The sequence below is a fragment of the Lepidochelys kempii genome, chromosome 23 (genome assembly GCF_965140265.1).
Source record: "Lepidochelys kempii isolate rLepKem1 chromosome 23, rLepKem1.hap2, whole genome shotgun sequence".
Lineage (NCBI taxonomy): Eukaryota > Metazoa > Chordata > Testudines > Cheloniidae > Lepidochelys > Lepidochelys kempii.
Genome location: NC_133278.1, coordinates 4,502,606 through 4,519,551, shown reverse-complemented (window position 1 = coordinate 4,519,551; position 16,946 = coordinate 4,502,606). Strand labels below are relative to the sequence as shown.

Sequence of the window (16,946 nt, the reverse complement as noted above, 5' to 3'; positions counted from 1 at the left end):
TATCTTTTACTGGACCACCTTCTGTTTGTAAGAGACAAGCTTTTGAGTTTACACAGAGTTGCTCTTCTTTTTTCCCCACAAAGGTCAATTGTAGACTGATCACTATCAGTCCTCATCCTCAAAGGAAACCTGCACAATACTTTCAAAAGACAAGCCTGGGAACTAAATTTATAACTTTGCAAGATGCTAAAAATCATGGTCTTAATAATAACACTATTTTACAACAATCTGTAATACAGTAACTCCCCTTTTTGTCCTGTGACTACAGGGATGTTAAAAGAAAAGGAGTACTTGTGGCACCTTAGAGACTAACCAATTTATTTGAGCATAAGCTTTCGTGAGCTACAGCTCACTTCATCGGATGCATACTGTGGAAACTGTTTTCATGAGCTGTAGCTCACGAAAGCTTATGCTCAAATAAATTGGTTAGTCTCTAAGGTGCCACAAGTACTCCTTTTCTTTTTACTCTCCTTACAATGTGTATGATAATCAAGGTGGGCCATTTCCAGCACAAATCCAGGGTTTAACAAGAACGTCGGGGGGGTGTGGGTTAGGAAAAAGCAAGGGGAAATAAGTTACCTTGCATAATGACTTAGCCACTCCCAGTCTCTATTCAAGCCTAAGTTAATTGTATCCAATTTGCAAATGAATTCCAATTCAACAGTTTCTCGCTGGAGCCTGGATTTGAAGTTTTTTTGTTGAAGAATTGCAACTTTCATGTCTGTAATCACGTGACCAGAGAGATTGAAGTGTTCTCCGACTGGTTTATGAATGTTATAATTCTTGACATCTGATTTGTGTCCATTTATTCTTTTACGTAGAGACTGTCCAGTTTGACCAATGTACATGGCAGAGGGGCATTGCTGGCACATGATGGCATGTATCACATTGGTGGATGTGCAGGTGAACGAGCCTCTGATAGTGTGGCTGATGTTATTAGGCCCTGTGATGGTGTCCCCTGAATAGATATGTGGGCACAGTTGGCAACGGGCTTTGTTGCAAGGATAGGTTCCTGGATTAGTGGTTCTGTTGTGTGGTATGTGGTTGCTGGTGAGTATTTGCTTCAGGTTGGGGGGCTGTCTGTAGGCAAGGACTGGCCTGTCTCCCAGGATTTGTGAGAGTGTTGGGTCATCCTTCAGGATAGGTTGTAGATCCTTAATAATGCGTTGGAGGGGTTTTAGTTGGGGGCTGAAGGTGACGGCTAGTGGCGTTCTGTTATTTTCTTTGTTAGGCCTGTCCTGTAGTAGGTGACTAAGGGTCACTTCATCTTGAATGGTCTTTTAGAATATGTGTGAACTACTTACGCTATGCTATCTGTTCAACCTTGTATTTAGCTGTGACACTCTGAGTATCTTTCCCAGACCCATGGAAGAGCTGGTTGGTGCAATTAAAGATATTACCTCCCCCACTTTGTCTCTCTAATATCCTGGGACTGACATGGCTACAACAATAGTGCATACAAAGATAGAAATGTATCCCAGAAAGCTAAATTGCTACTTCTAATAATATGTAGATCCCAAAATTGAGACTTAACCCTTTATCTTCCTCCTTCAGGCTTCCACTTTCCTCATAATTTGAGTAACATATCATTTAGTAATTAGACATGTAGGATAATGTAACCAGGAACTGAGACTTTTGTCTCTGCATTGCAGCTTCATGGGTTTAACATTGGCAGTATGATATCCTATTAAAACATATGCATGTACAATCAGTGTAAAAAGCACAGAACTTTATAAGCACAGCAGAAAGCAGTGGATTACTTTTTTTAGAGTCTGGAACACCTTAGGGACAAATAATTTGCAATTATAATTTCTCAGACTTAAACTTCCTCATCCCAGGAGTGTTGCCAGTGAGCATGCAATGATCAAAACTAATCAGTTTTCAGTTGATTGTCCCACATCTTTGAGAAAAATTAAATATAAGCGTTGTCCAGATCTGGTATTGTGCCATAAATCAATAGGCCCTTGAATACTACAGTATAGAAATGCCTGTAAATAAATGGTGGAGTATCTTTTTAGGGCATGTTTGTGGAGTGAGGGGAAGAATAGAGAAGCAGAGACCATGTAATTTAAAATGCTGATTTGAAGGAGTAGTGTAAGCATAAGTGATGAAAGTCCACTGTGTATCTAAAAGAGTTGGTATTTCCCAGTGCCCAGGTCAAGAGGTCAAAGGGCTTGGTGTAAGAATAGCAGATCTAGCAGTAGAGCACCGTGTGCAGAATGCTAATGGGGGAAAGGGCAGGAAATTCTCTGACTTCTCAGCTAATTTACTAGTTGCTGTGAAGCTGTGAAATTTACATACCAGGTATTGGTTTCGCTGCAGATGTAAATGAAATATCTTAATTTCCTTTCTAATGAATCTACCATGGTAGTCACATCTGGGTGTGTTTGTCATGATTTCATTTAATTCTTTCTGAGCTATTTTGAAATCAGCCTGTTGTCTGCTATATCTACTTGATTTCAAAATGAAGTGTGTACATTTCAGGACTGCTCATGAGGGCAGTGATGCTGAAAGTCTCTCCGTGCGCCCTCCACCTCCTCCCAGTGTGTTTTAAAGATCGTTCATCAGAGGAGCTGTGCAATTGATTTTCAGAAAATACTGGTGACCTAGAAGTACTCCTTTTCTTTTTGCGAATACAGACTAACATGGCTGCTACTCTGAAACCTGTCATGGTGAGCTAGAGAAACTGTTCTCCCAATATTCCTTTGGAAATCCAGATGCATGTCATTGTTAGCCTTGCTTGTATGGTCTTGCCAGCAGTACCTCATCGTTAGGATGAGTCAGATGCTCTTCTTTGAGTGAGAAAGCATAATATGTCACGCTGCCTACCTATGTGTCCTTATTCTATAAGGGTGGAAAATGTGGAGTTAGTCCTGAAATAAGACACCCCCCCGCCCCAAATTTTCATATTTTCATGTGGAGATTTGTGTGTGAATTATGAATAAACAGCAGCTGGTGAACACTCAGATTCAAAAGACAGTGAATTTTGACAGACAAGTTGAATGGTATGAAATTTGAACCTTGTGTACTCTTACAGTATGGAAAAAAAATTTTTGTTGTAAGGAACTATAGTGGTTTGCAGTGTAAACACCCTCTCTCACCAATTGGACTACGGTTTTGTTTCAGTAAGGTGAAATTCTTGAGAAGGCTATTCAGCAATTATGTAAGGTCAGTGCTGCTCCTTGCTTCAAATTGAGCTTTCCACACAGGTTTTGCCAACTTGGGCTGTAGAAGATTGTTCCTTACAATGAACAATAACAATAACTACTAAAGCGAAGGATATTCTCATTCTTTCATCCTTAAACTCTTGTCTTCTTAAACACTGTTGCTACTGCTTCGCAAATCAGTGGTGATTTCATACTTGCAGCAGCTGTCCCTTGGCAAGCAGGGCAGGGTGGTCTACTTCTTTTCATTGGCATTGGAACGCTCTTCCTGAAAAACAGAGGAGGGCTGAATTGGTAGAAGTCTTGTACAGTCTGAGGAATTGTTTTGAAGTGGAGAGGTTTTTGCAATTTTTAAACCTTTATGTATTGTGCACTTACTTTGAATTATAAAAATAGAATCTCTTAAAAAAGTCTGTCAGAGCTTAACACCATTGGGAATTAAATAAGAATAAGAAAAAGCCTATTTTTAGAAAACTATATTCTCTATTCTAAGACCCTCAATGGCAAGGAGAGCTCTGACAAGAAATCAAGTTTTAATTAAAAAGGAGGTGAACTTCCATCAGTTCTTGACCCATAAGGTGAGACAGTCTTAACTGGGTGGAAACAATCTCTGAGGTGCATGAGAAATGCTGATACAGAGAGCTCCTTTCTATAGGAAAGACATATAATCATAGACCTGCTAAACTGTGCATTGGCTTAAAGGGACACATTTTAGTAATTTAGGTGCAGAACTCCGTGCTTAAATATTGTGCGATAAGTACTGTAAAAATAGATCACAGCTGAAAATTTGAAGTATTTTTTAACTAAAAGATCACAGGACAGGGGAAATCTCCAAAACCCATTGCTTATGGAATACCTGGATTAAAAAAATGTTTTGTGATTGGCTATTTCAGAGCCAGCAGAAGGAGCACAAGTTAATTGCCAAACATAATTACTAGATCTTGATGTTGATGCACAAACAATTAAGTAAATTGAAAGGCTTTGTTAATTTCAAGCTCCATTGGAAACACATGGAGATAACCTAAAATATTTGCCAAATAGAAAACGGAAAGAATTAATAATTTTTATAATAATGACAAATAATCTTTCAAGCTCCTCAGAGGGAATAAATAATAGAGTAAAAATACTTGTTCTGGTGTCCCTTTTTAGTCACTTACCGATTAAACTTAAAATTTTAAGCTGCAATAGCATGTTACCCTGAGGAATTCCTGAGCTGGCACCAGTCAATGCTCTGATTCTTTGAGTCAAAAAAAATACCTCAACTCATCAGTCTGTTGAACTCATTCTTTGTCAGATAAGGGCTGTATTCTGGCAATTATTTTCCTGAAGTAAGCTCACCTGCATTAGATAGGTACACTTGGTGGATGTAGCAGGTATGTGCGTAGATTTTTACGGGCAGAAGGGCCCACTGTGTTCATGTAGTCTGACCTCTTGCGTAACACACGCCATAGAATTTTATCCTGTGCTTCCTGCATCCAGTGGTGAGTTGTTCCAGTGGTTAACTTCTCTGTTTTAAAAAAAAATAAATAAAAAAATAAAAATAAAAATGGTGCCTCATTTTCAGGTTTGGATTTATCTAGAACTTTCGGCCATTAGATATTGTTGTGTCTTTGTTTGACTAAAGAGCCTTCTACTCAGATATTATCTGACTGTGTGGAAGTGCTTATAGAACATGACGTAGGTGCCTCTTAGCTTTCTCAGTAAGCTAACTACAACTTATTAAATCTCTCTGTAAGTCATGTTTTCTTGTGGTTCTCTGGTCCATTGTTTATGCAGTTAGTAACTATATTATCCTCCTTTTACAGATCGGGGTAAATTAGGCACAGAGGTTATGGCTTGCCCAAGGTCACCTAGCTATTCGTCATTTTGTTTTCCTGGTCTTAAAACTAACATAACACTTACACACTCATTGCTTTGTATAGATGTAAAATGAAGGTTAATACTCCACATTTTCTAATCTGCTGAAAGATCTGTATAGATATGTTGCAAAATCCATTAACTGTCCCTGAAGAATTGATTGAATCTGGCAAATAGAAAATAGGAAAAGTTCAATTAAGGCATTATGACCTCCATCTTCAAAGAGCAAGGTGCTAATAAGAGGATCCAATTCCCTCTAATCTTTAAGTAACTCATCTGATACTAGAGTTTGTTGCATGGCAGATTTTGCTCATTTCTTTGGGCTAAAAAATTAATTTTCTCCCTCAGGTCTAAAATGTGAGCTCTGGTCAGAAAGTTATCTTATTTTAAGACTCAAATGATATAATAGAGCAAAATATACACTGGCACTAAATCCAAGACAGGGATGGATAGAGGAGAGTGTTCAGCAGCCTTTAGAATTTGTTTGGTAAGAGGCAAATTGTGCTTGGCATTTTAATTGGTTCTGCAAGTTTTGTGTTGTTTTAACATATTCCTGTTTTGTCCTGACAGCTTTTTGTTAGTAGCCTTCCTCACTCTATTCAGTGCTATCTGCTTGTTGCTGTAAAAGGCAAAGATCCCTCCAGGTATGTGGGAGAAGACTGTTGGCTCATGAAATCCAAGCTCCTGGCATCACAAGGGGCTTGATTACATCATTTCAATTTCAGAGTAACAGCCGTGTTAGTCTGTATTCGCAAAAAGAAAAGGAGTACTTGTGGCACCTTAGAGACTAACCAATTTATTTGAGCATAAGCTTTCGTGAGCTACAGCTCACTTCATCGGATGCATACTGTGGAAAGTGCAGAAGATCTTTTTATACACACAAAGCATGAAGGTATTTTTTCATGCTTTGTGTGTATAAAAAGATCTTCTGCACTTTCCACAGTATGCATCCGATGAAATGAGCTGTAGCTCATGAAAGCTTATGCTCAGATAAATTGGTTAGTCTCTAAAGTGCCACAAGTACTCCTTTTCTTTTTACCATTTCAATTCTATCTTTTCATGAATGTTCACAGTGGCCTTGGAGACAGTATGCCTAATATAATCCATGCAATAGTGCATTACTTAAAGCATATGGCATCTGCACCTTCATGAGGCCAACTCTCAGAGTAACATGTCCAGTGTGGGCTTCTGCTAGCCTTTCAGTCACTTTTATTTTCATGATAAATTTCTTTTCTCACCATCTTCCATAGTCTGCAAGCTTTCTGTAGCTGATTCAGTACTTTGTCTGATCACAGCTAGTAAGAGATGATGTAATTTAGTTCCAGCTACCTTGTTTTAATGCAACAGAACTTTAACTCTGTAGATTACTGGTTTGAATCCAGCACAGGATGTTAGGAAATTTAGCATATTCCAACTTCAGTGGTCCATATGAAACAAACAAATGGACTTTTGGTCCAGCCCCAAACAAGGATGTGCATCCATATTTCACAAATCATCATCACTGTTGTCACTAATTGCCCTACAAATTGACAGTCTCCTTGGAAGCCAAGGATTGAATGACACACTGAAGCTGAACAACCTTTCTGAATGCTAGAAATAGTTTATTCAAATCAGGTTTGAGACAATCACAGAAGTCGGATTGTCTTACTGCTGTTTGTACTGTAAGTAGAAAAGTTCAGTCTCCAGAATTACCAATCCAACACCTTTCACCAGCATTAAATTCACTTAAAAAATACAATTATTTATTATTTGTATTATTGTAGTGCCTAGAAATCCCAGTCATGGACCAGGACCCCAGTGTGCTAGACACTGTACAAACATAGAACAAAAAGACGGCTGACTTTTTTGCTTAGTAAGGAAGTATTAGTATGCCTTTTCCTCATCTTTCGGTTTCAGGCTGGCATATGTGGAGCTGAGTAGCCCCATTTGCCTACACTGGAACAGTGCCTAGATTAATTAGGATTGCACAGTGCCAATTTTATTCTCATTTGGTGTATCAGGTAACGCATATCAGCACTGGTGAGTGGTACCCGTAACCAGATTCCAGCATCAGTTCCTCACAGATGTGTAGTGGGAAAAGGTAGCTCTGCTTGTGACCTCCTTACAAGTTGGTTGTGATTGCAAGTTGAAAAAAGCTGCCAGCATACTTCTAGTCATTGCTGAACCCACCCTTCAGTCCTCATTTACATTTTTCTCCATTTTCTTTCGTCTTTAATCTTGTCTTGTAATTGAGTAGCTAAAACTTCATCCCAGAACATAAGTCTTGTCCAAGTGAATTGCCTAAAGTTTTGCCTGATATGGGTTAGACGCAGAGAGGCCATCATCTGTGTGATGCTTCTTGGCAGTTAACCATCAGAATCGGCAGCTTTTGCCCTTAACCATCAGGCCCCCCTTCTCTGGGCTGCTGTTAGAATTCTCTCCATGTTCTGGCCATTGAAGCCACGCCGTTGTCAGTGTATCACTCTGTGCAATCTGGTCCAACCCTTGGACGTGCTGTGGCTGTGCCTTTGCAGTGCAGCTGAGTTGAGTAGAAATACTGTTTTTTGCCAAGTTCCAACAGATCAATGAGCTACTTCAAGAATGCAAAGATCCGAATAGTTCTGGCTCTCACGGTAGTTCTGTTCTCTGAACAGCGACCAGACTCTGCTTTATTGCTTTAAAAAAAAATAAACACAACCTCATATACCATTTTGTCAGCTGTGTACCATACTGTTGACCAAAGCATAATACATTAGCATTTATTCAGCACTCTGTGGTTTCGTGTTCTGCACAGCTGTTAATTAATCCATCCTCACACCTGTGAGAGAGCTAAATATTTCCCCCACTTTACAGATTAAATATTTTTAAAATAAAGATAGCTATGCTTTTAAGTCTGTGTGGAGAACTCTCAGCAGGATCATGATATAATTGCTTCATTAAGAGGGAGTACAAAGCATAAACTTGGAAGCTTTTTGGCAGTTACCCACTTCTAGTTCCTGGTCCTTTCTCTGGTTTCCACTTCCTCTCACTCTGAAGCCATTCTCTACTTTACCTGTTACAGCAACTTGCAGAGCTTCTGTTTTGAGAGGAGAAGAACAATGAAAAATGAGCTGTTTCATGCGGTGCTCAGAAGTGGGTCCTGGAGCCCTTCCTCGGAAAGCAAGAATATTGTCATTGCTGCTGCTTAATCCCTTGTCTCCCACCCTTTTCTGGTCTCCATAAGCCAAGAAGCTGGAGTCCTGGAGCAGATTCTGAGTGAGTCTCCTACGTAGCAGTGCAGGCATAAATTACAAATATCCCTGTATGTAGGCAGGCCTTTGTTTCTGGCAAGGTTCTTAATGCTGAGACCCAGCCAAGACACCTGCTGTTTTTATAGAAACTGTCAGCATGCCTGAAGTACTGTGAAGAGTCCTTGCCCTTTTAAAGACCAAACAATTATATTCTCTCTGAGCAGGAGATGTGTGGGGCAGGCAGTTCTGTTGTATGATCAGGACATGCTTTTTGTAAGTACAATTCTTGGTGATTTTTCTTAGTGAATTCTAGGTGTTTAAAAAATAAGTAGCACTGACATGCGTCTATCTTTCTAAAGACTTGATTTATCTATTTTGTAGAGGCTTTCAGTCAGATTTGCTAACTGAGAATTAGCTGCTGTAAATGAAGATGGATGTTGGGATGGTGTTGCTTTCTTCTTGCTGAGTGCCTGCTGCTGCCCTGTAACCCTTTTAATGATTCCCTAAAGAGTGATGCATGCCTAGCTAAGGGCAGGGGACTGTCCATTAGACATCTGGCAGGTGGCACCAAAGGGTGACATTTCCAGCTGAAATTTACACAGTAACGCTTTTATTGCCTGAAGTTCTAGAAGGGTTTTAGTGTGGCTTTCTACATATGTTGTAGCCTCAAATTTCCTTGATGCCCTGACTTTGGTGCACACCACATCTAGTCACAGGAGGCTAGAGATAGAGCTACAGGTTACCAAGCATTCTATTGCCTTTCGGACGAGTCTAAGGCCTTGTCTACATTGCCACTTTACAGTGCTATGACTTTCTTGCTCAGGGGTGTGAAAACACCCCCTCACCCCCCCCTTCAGAGTGCTGCAAGTTCCAGCGCTGTAAAGTGGCAGTGTAGACGGTGCACCAGCGCTGGGAGCTACTCCCCTCCTGGAGGTGGTTTTTTTACAGCGCTGGGAGAGCTCTCTCCCAGTGCTGGTACTGCGACTACACAGCCACGTTTAACATTACTAGTGAAGACATACCCTCACAAACTTTTTTAGAAATCTGCTAGGTCATCAGAATTTGCTTCCTGTAAACATTTATCAGCAGTTTCTTTCCCCTTTATGGTTCATCCAGCTACTACTTGTGAAGAAGAAAGAGAGAGATTCATAGTTCTAGTATTTGTATTTCGCCATCATCCTGCTGTACTATGGATCAGTGGTTCTTAGCCAGGAGTCCAGGGCCCACAGGGATCTGTGAGCAGATTTCAGGGGGTCCGCCAAGCAGGGCTGGCATTAGACCTGCTGGGGCCTATGGCAGAAAGCTGAAGTCCCCACCACCTGAGGCTGAAGACCGGGGCTCACAAGTCCCTCCACCTGGGGCTGAAGCTGAAGTGTGAGCAACTTAACTTTGCGGGGGCCCCCTGTGACATGGGGTACCAGGGAATTGTCTTCTTTCCTAACCCCTGACGCTGGCCCTGGCTTTTATATGCAGAAAAACAGTTGTGGCATAGTTGGACCATGGAGTTTTTATAGGATGATGGGGGGGAGGGGGACGACCTCGAAAAGGAGAAGGTTGGGAACCCCTGCTATAGATGATTAAAATGATGTACAATGTGAAAGCTTTCTAGTGTTTGGAGTCATCCCAGTTACAACTTCCTGTCATCTCACTGTTGGATCTCTGACTGAAACACTGATTGCAAACTTTTTCTGTGTTGAAGAGGTCTCTCTTCTGTTAGCTCTGTCCAAGCATAGTGTGCTGTACTTCATAGGGTTAGTTACGACAGATGAGGATTTTGTCGTCTTGGCAGTTGTACGTGATGAAATTTGCATTGAATTTCAGTAGATCTGTGAGCTAGAACTATGGCAGCATTATTTTAGACAGCCTCCCAAAAGGGGTCTGCTGAGGTTTTTCGTCTGTTCTTGGAGCCAAATCTGAGAGGACAGTGTCTCTTTTTCACCTGTTAATTTATTGCACAGAGCAAGCATGCACGTAGCAAAGGGGCATGTGACAAATTGCTCATCACAGACATAGTAGGTGTGGCAAGGGATTGATATTAGGATTGAGAACTGTAAACTACATATATTAGAAAGGTGGAAATAAGTGTCTCCCTGTACTGATCTGCTCACTTTTTCCTCACTTTCTGTACACAGGACCAGCACACAGAGGTACATGTAGTAGGTTACATTTCAATTGTTGTGTGGGTTTAGCTTTAGGTGTGGACAAGGTTTTCGTTCCTTTTTTCACCACTTTTTTCCTACTAAATTTGTCACGTGATACCTATTCTAAATTTGCTGTTTGCTTTTATTGGCACAAACAAGATGCTGTGCCTGTTGCACAAAAATAAACATTTCCCTCATTATTGCAAATTCAGTATTGTTCTAATGTGTCCATGTGTGTCACCACTGCTATGCAGGAGGAAGTTTTATAGAAACGCAGACTAAACAGGAAGTGATCTGTTCCAGCGGGGTGGGGATATAGACAATGTGAGGTGTGTGTGTGAGAATTTCTTGGAGTCACATGGCCCAGCATCTGGATAGCAGTTCTCTCTAGGGAGGTTTGTTCATGCAGCTGTATACAGTTATTAGGCTTCTGGAATTACAGTTCTCTGACATTGCAGGTCAGGAGTTTGAGTAAGAATAATCAACTCACCAGGTCTCAAAATAAATCTGGACACCTGCTCTCATAAGTTATTTTTGTCAAACTAGAAACTGTATGGAAATTGAGCCACCACTGATTAATATTGTCCAACACGTCAACAGCTGTGTCTTCCGTTAGATCTCCTACCATCTACCTCATCTGGAGGGACTGTTAATGCTTATTTTGTGAATTGATACCTACTGAAAAGTGTTTGACTAGCCAGCTTACCTATTGAAAAGTGTTTGACTAGCCAACTTTTATTCTTTAGATGTACGAGCATTTAAAAAACGATTAAATACATACAATGCCCAAAATAAGTTGCAGAGAACTTCTTCACTCAACCAAAACCATCCTCTCATAGCTACCCACTTAAGAAAAAGACTGTGTGTGTGGGGAGGGATGGGGACAGGACAAAAAATTGATAGAGATGAAAGAAATTCCGGTGGATAAAGGGCTCTTCATTTAGAGTGCCCTTCTTGTGGTCCACTGATGTATAAATCTGTGGACAGTAAACTCAGATAGCCCTGTTGATCTCCGCTATTTGCAGCATCATTCAAAGAATGGAGATAGTTTCATAGATAACTATAGCCCAAACTATAAAGATGAGAACTATTACTTCAAGTATGTCTAGAACCATCTGTGCGCTAGAACTGCACAGGCGTAATGTGCTACCTATGCAGAACAACACTAAATAAATGGGCAGCCACAGTCTGAACTAGCTGAAGTTTCCAAGTGGTTTTAGGGTATGTATACACTTCAATTAGATAGCATTGCTGGCCTATGCCAGCTGACTAGGACTCACAGGGCTCGAGCTTATGGGACTGTTTAATTGCGATTATAGATTCATAAATACTGAGGTCAGAGGGGACCATTACGATCATCTAGTCTGACCTCCTGCATAATGCAGGCCACAGAATCTCACCCAACCACTCCTGTGAAAAACCTCTCACCTATGTCTGAGCTATTGAGGTCCTCAAATCGTGGTTTAAAGACTTCAAGGAGCAGAGAGTCCTCCAGCAAGTGACCCGTGCCCCATGCTACAGAGGAAGGCAAAAAACCTCCAGGGTCTCTTCCAATCTGCCCTGGAGGAAAATTCCTTCCCAACCCCAAATATGGTGATCAGCTAAACCCTGAGCGTATGGGCAAGATTCACCAACCAGAATACTACAGAAAATTCTTTCCTGGGTAACTCAGATCCCACCCCATCTAACATCCCATCACAGGCCATTAGGCCTATTTACCATGAATATTTAAAGATCAGTTAATTACCAAAATCATGTTATCCCATCATACCATCTCCTCCATAAACTTGTCGAGTTTAATCTTAAAGCCAGATAGATCTTTTGCCCCCACTGCTTCCCTTGGAAGGCTATTCCAAAACTTCACTCCTCTGATGGTTAGAAATCTTCGTCTAATTTCAAGTCTCAACTTCCTGGTGGCCAGTTTATATCCATTTGTTCTTGTGTCCACATTGGTACTTATATGTCCACATAGATGTTTGGGCTTGGGCAGGACCCTCTGACCTCGCAGGGTCCTAGAGTTTATTATCCTGTGTATGTTGTGGTATTTTTCTTGTTATATTAATTCAAGGATATTCTCTTCCACAGAAACCAAAGCCAAAGCCTCGGCCATCCATCACAAAGACTCAGTGGGAAAGTAATTATTTTGGGGTGCCTTTGTCCACTGTAGTGACTCCAGAAAAGCCTATTCCCATCTTTATCGAGCGATGTATTGAGTACATTGAAGCAACAGGTAAGAATTTCTCTTGGGGCAAGCATCAATGAGTAAAAGCATCCACTGGGAGCTTGGTGCAAAAGTCATATGTTTTAGTTTGTTAGGAAGTCCAGGATCATATTACCCTTGAGGGAGAGAGGCTTATAAAAATGTTTGTATGCAGATGCCTTTTTATATATTGGAAGACTGGAATTACATTTTCCTTAAGCTTCCTGCACTTAACCCTTTAAGTAAGCCAGGTTGCACTGCACTTTTTTTGGGGGGGGAAAAAAAACAAAAAACAGGTTGTATACAAAAATCTGCATTACAAGCAGTCTAATTGGTTAAATTGAAATGCTGAATACAATACAGTATTTAGGTTATGAACTTGAATCCCCATTCCTTGCAATTTCAGCTTCCCTGATTTTTATTAGTAATTGACAAATCATTTGTATTTCATGAGATTAGAAAATGAGATAATTTGCTTTGTTGGGTTAAAGCTGAACTTTATTTTGGTGCCGATGTGGGCTTGGGCTTGTGCCTCAATCATGCTACACTGAAATTGCATCCAGATGCTGTAGAACTGCGCACTTTGCTGTTTCATGTCAACAATAAAAACTCATTTAATTTCATTCTGTTTGGCAAATGTATTAAGGTTTGTAGTGCACCGAAGATGTAAAGTGCCATTCTTGTGATTTCAGAAGTTTGCCAAATACTTACTAGCCACAGAAATAAATGTGGTAGCCAGAGAGTAATATGAAAATAACACCCCCCCATCACCAATATCAAGGAGTGGTGTCCTAATGAGAAACCCAAACCCAGCAATCCCCAGTGTTGTCATTCTCTTCATGGTACTGGCCCCAAACTTTGTGTTTCATCTTGTGCATTGTTAGGAAAATCAGATTATATACTGAGTTTAATTTTCTGTCTGGCTTCTGGAGAGAGAAGGATGGGTTGTTCTCCCATCCCCCTTACAGATGCAGAGTGGAAGGGCATCAGGAAGCTTGTGTCTTTTTATTTTTTTTTTTTTACTTTGTTCATCCTCTCCCTGGATCACACCCCTACTGTTGCTGCTGATCTCTGCCTTATAGCAGAGTGAAAACGACATTACTTTGACCCGCTTCACTCTGCTGTGGCATAGATTAAGGGTATATCTACTTTACAGCTGCTGCCGTAGCACCATAGTTTAGACATTTCCTACATCAAAGGAGGAGGTTTTTCCATCAATGTACTCAGTCCACCTCACTGTGAGGCAGTTGCTAGATGGACAGAAGAATCCTTCCATTGACCTAGTCACATCTACACTGGAGGTTAGGTTGACTTAACTGTTTTGTCAGGGCATGACATTTTTCACATCCCTGAGTGATGTAGCTAGGTCAGCCTAAGTTTTAGGTGTAGACTGAGCCTCAGGCCTCTGCTGTTCTTGGACTGTTTTTCAGGGTGGTAGGTGGGGAATCAGTGAGAAGGGAGGAAGAGAAAACATTCACCTTTTACAACTCTTTAGTCTGCCACAGGCATAAGGAATGGCATGAGCTACCAGTTAGCAACCTGTTGCCATGTCAGCTGAACATTGATGTGCATGATAAAGAAGACAGAACAGTCGAGGGGCAGTAGTGGAAGAAACTATTGTTCAAGCATAACTTAAAATTGATTTAAAAAATAACTCAGTATCCCATTCTTCAGTATTAGTGAGTGTTCTTATTTGGCTTTTCCTTTCCCTGTGTTAATACAATAGGCCCTGAGATTATTCCTGATTCTGACACTTGATATCAATCTGTTTTCTAGGGATAGAGAGTTCCCATACCTAGTTCTAGTTCCATTTCTGGGGGAGTGACTTCTAAACCTTTCAACATGGAAACATACATTATTTTGGGCCTACTTGTACATTTCCCCGTTTGCTTGTTCTGTACCTGAAGTGCAATGCAAGGATGTAATTTTGGAAGTTTATTTAATGGTTAGAGATTATCCTTGAATTCTGAAGCTAGGGTTGAATAGTACTGAAAGTCATCACAAGATTCAGTTCTGCCACAACTTCTGTGTCAAAATTCTTTAACTAGCAAAGAATTCTAGATGTCCTAACTATATCTGGATGGTTTACTTAATTCTGTTTGAAATACACTTTTTTGTGTTTCAGAATAGCAGCTGTGTTAGTCTGTATCCACAAAAAGAAAAGGAGGACTTTTGGCACCTTAGAGACTAACACATTTATTTGCACATAAGCTTTCGTGAGCTACAGCTCACTTCATCGGATGCATTCAGTGGAAAATACAGTGGGGAGATTTATATACACAGAGAACATGAAACAATGGGTGTTACCATACACACTGTAAGGAGTGTGATCAGGTAAGGTGAGCTATTACCAGCAGGAGAGGGGGCGGGGGATCTTTTGTAGTGATAATCAAGGTGGGTCATTTCCAGCAGTTGACAAGAACGTCTGAGGAACAGCAAGGGTGGGGGTAATAAACACGGGGAAATAGTTTTACTTTGTGTAATGACCCATCCACTCCCAGTCTTTATTCAAGCCTAAGTTAATTGTTTCCAGTTTGCAAATTAATTCCAATTGAACAGTCTCTCGGAGTCTGTTTTTGAAGTTTTTTTGTTGAAGAATTGCCACTTTTAGGTCTGTAATTGAGTGACCAAAGAGATAGAAGTGTTCTCCGACTGGGTTTTTGAATGCTATAATTCTTGACGTCTGATTTGTGTCCATTTATTATCCACTTCAATCTCTTTATTATAATAATAGCTCACCTTACCTGATCACTCTCGTTACAGTGCGTATGGTAACGCCCATTGTTTCATGTTCTCTGTGTATATAAATCTCCCCACTGTATTTTCCACTGAATGCATCCAGTGAAGTGAGCTGTAGCTCATGAAAGCTTATGCTCAAATAAATTTGTTAGTCTCTAAGGTTCCACAAGTCCTCCTTTACTTTTTTGTGTGTGCTTACAGTATTTTTGATCCTTTTTTCGCCCTCCTCTGGTTTTCACTTGCTGCTTTCAAAGCCTTGATAGCATTTGAGGTGGGAGGTGCTCTTAGTCTCTAGTAATGCAAATTCTTCTTCAGTAATAGCTATGCTCAAGATTACAGGCTTAAACTAATGTGTTAGTAGCCCAACACAGTCAGGCTGCAGATTACAGTCTCTTTACGCCTGGATTTATTCTCTCTAATCCAAGTGTAATCAGTAATGATTAAGTATCATTAAGTGTGGACAGATTGCCTCAGCCTGCTATTAACCCTGATAGCAACATCTGGAGTTGAGTAATGGTGTTAACACTCTCACTATTTGAAACTTCATGACAAGGGGGAAAATACACTGACTTTTAATCTTTCAAGGTCTGGGTCAAATGAAGCCTAGACAACAGTCCAAAAAGTCAATTTTAAAGTGTGATATACTGATTTAGTTCCAATTAAATAACTCTTCAGTGTAAGTCTGTATTCTATATTTGAAAATGCTTCTTTAGACAAGGATTCTCTTCTGTTTGATCTAGTTGTTAAATGCCAGCAAAGCTTTGCTGGAGTGCTAAAGGACGTAAATCTTTGGTGTCCTATCCCCACCTTCTCAAAAGTCATACAACAGGGTAATGTGTACAGACAAAATAAAGCTAGTGACATATATATCAGGTTTCAGACTTCATTTAAAATGAAAATGTCTTACATACACAGAACCTGCTTTTAGAATAGGTGTAGGTAGCATCCCTATTGCTTTTACTGGTCCCTTCCGTTATGCTGTTCCTTTGTTAAAGGTGTTGGGGTTTGATGCAATGTGTAGATGGAACTTAATCTTCAGCTACCCTTCTTTATCCTCTTCAGATACTGAGTTTGTAATGCTCTGAACTGGAAGGTGAAGACCTGACACAGATATTGAAAATCCAGTCGCTGATATTTCATTTTCACTGATTTTTCTCCAGTAGGTGTGATTTATAAGCCTATCCCCTAATCCATATTGGGCTTCTGAGATGTCCTAATACTTAAACTGCCTGCTCTGAAGAGCAGCTTTTTGCTAGAGACAGTTGCATTTTGGTCCCCATCTGTTCTCATTTTTTCAAAGTGGTGATATGGCTCCTCAGATCTGTGTGGTATTTAAATTACTGTCAGGATTCAGTTGTTGGAGTCTTTGCTTTGACCAATGGAAGGTTTTCTCTTGCTTGGTGATAAGTCCGTTTATCTTGAGGGAATTGCCATTTTCTCCTGAAGATCTTTGATCCTACAGCTGTGGCCTTGAATGGTCATTTTCTCTTGGGGGCTCTAAATTTATCTATATATGTTTCAGCTTTATTCCCTTATGGCTCATATGAGGGGAAAAATGGGACAGCATCTTTGTTGCTTTGATGGTATAATTCAGGCATTTGCAACACTGGTGACCAAGACATCTGTAAAGACCCAA

At 40.4% G+C, this 16,946-nt stretch overlaps 1 protein-coding gene across 3 annotated transcripts in view; it reads left to right on the top strand.

Annotated features, from left to right (window-relative positions):
• The window catches only part of ARHGAP35 (Rho GTPase activating protein 35), a 104,660-nt gene that overhangs the window by 42,022 nt on the left and 45,692 nt on the right, over positions 1 to 16,946 (top strand). For 2 of the 3 annotated variants that reach the window (XM_073321926.1, XM_073321927.1), the window contains exon 3: positions 12,457 to 12,601. In XM_073321926.1, coding sequence (XP_073178027.1) covers positions 12,457 to 12,601 — 145 coding nt within the window. Of the gene's footprint in view, positions 1 to 12,456; positions 12,602 to 16,372; positions 16,702 to 16,946 lie in introns of those variants that run through there. The other variant, XM_073321928.1, reaches the window with a different exon arrangement.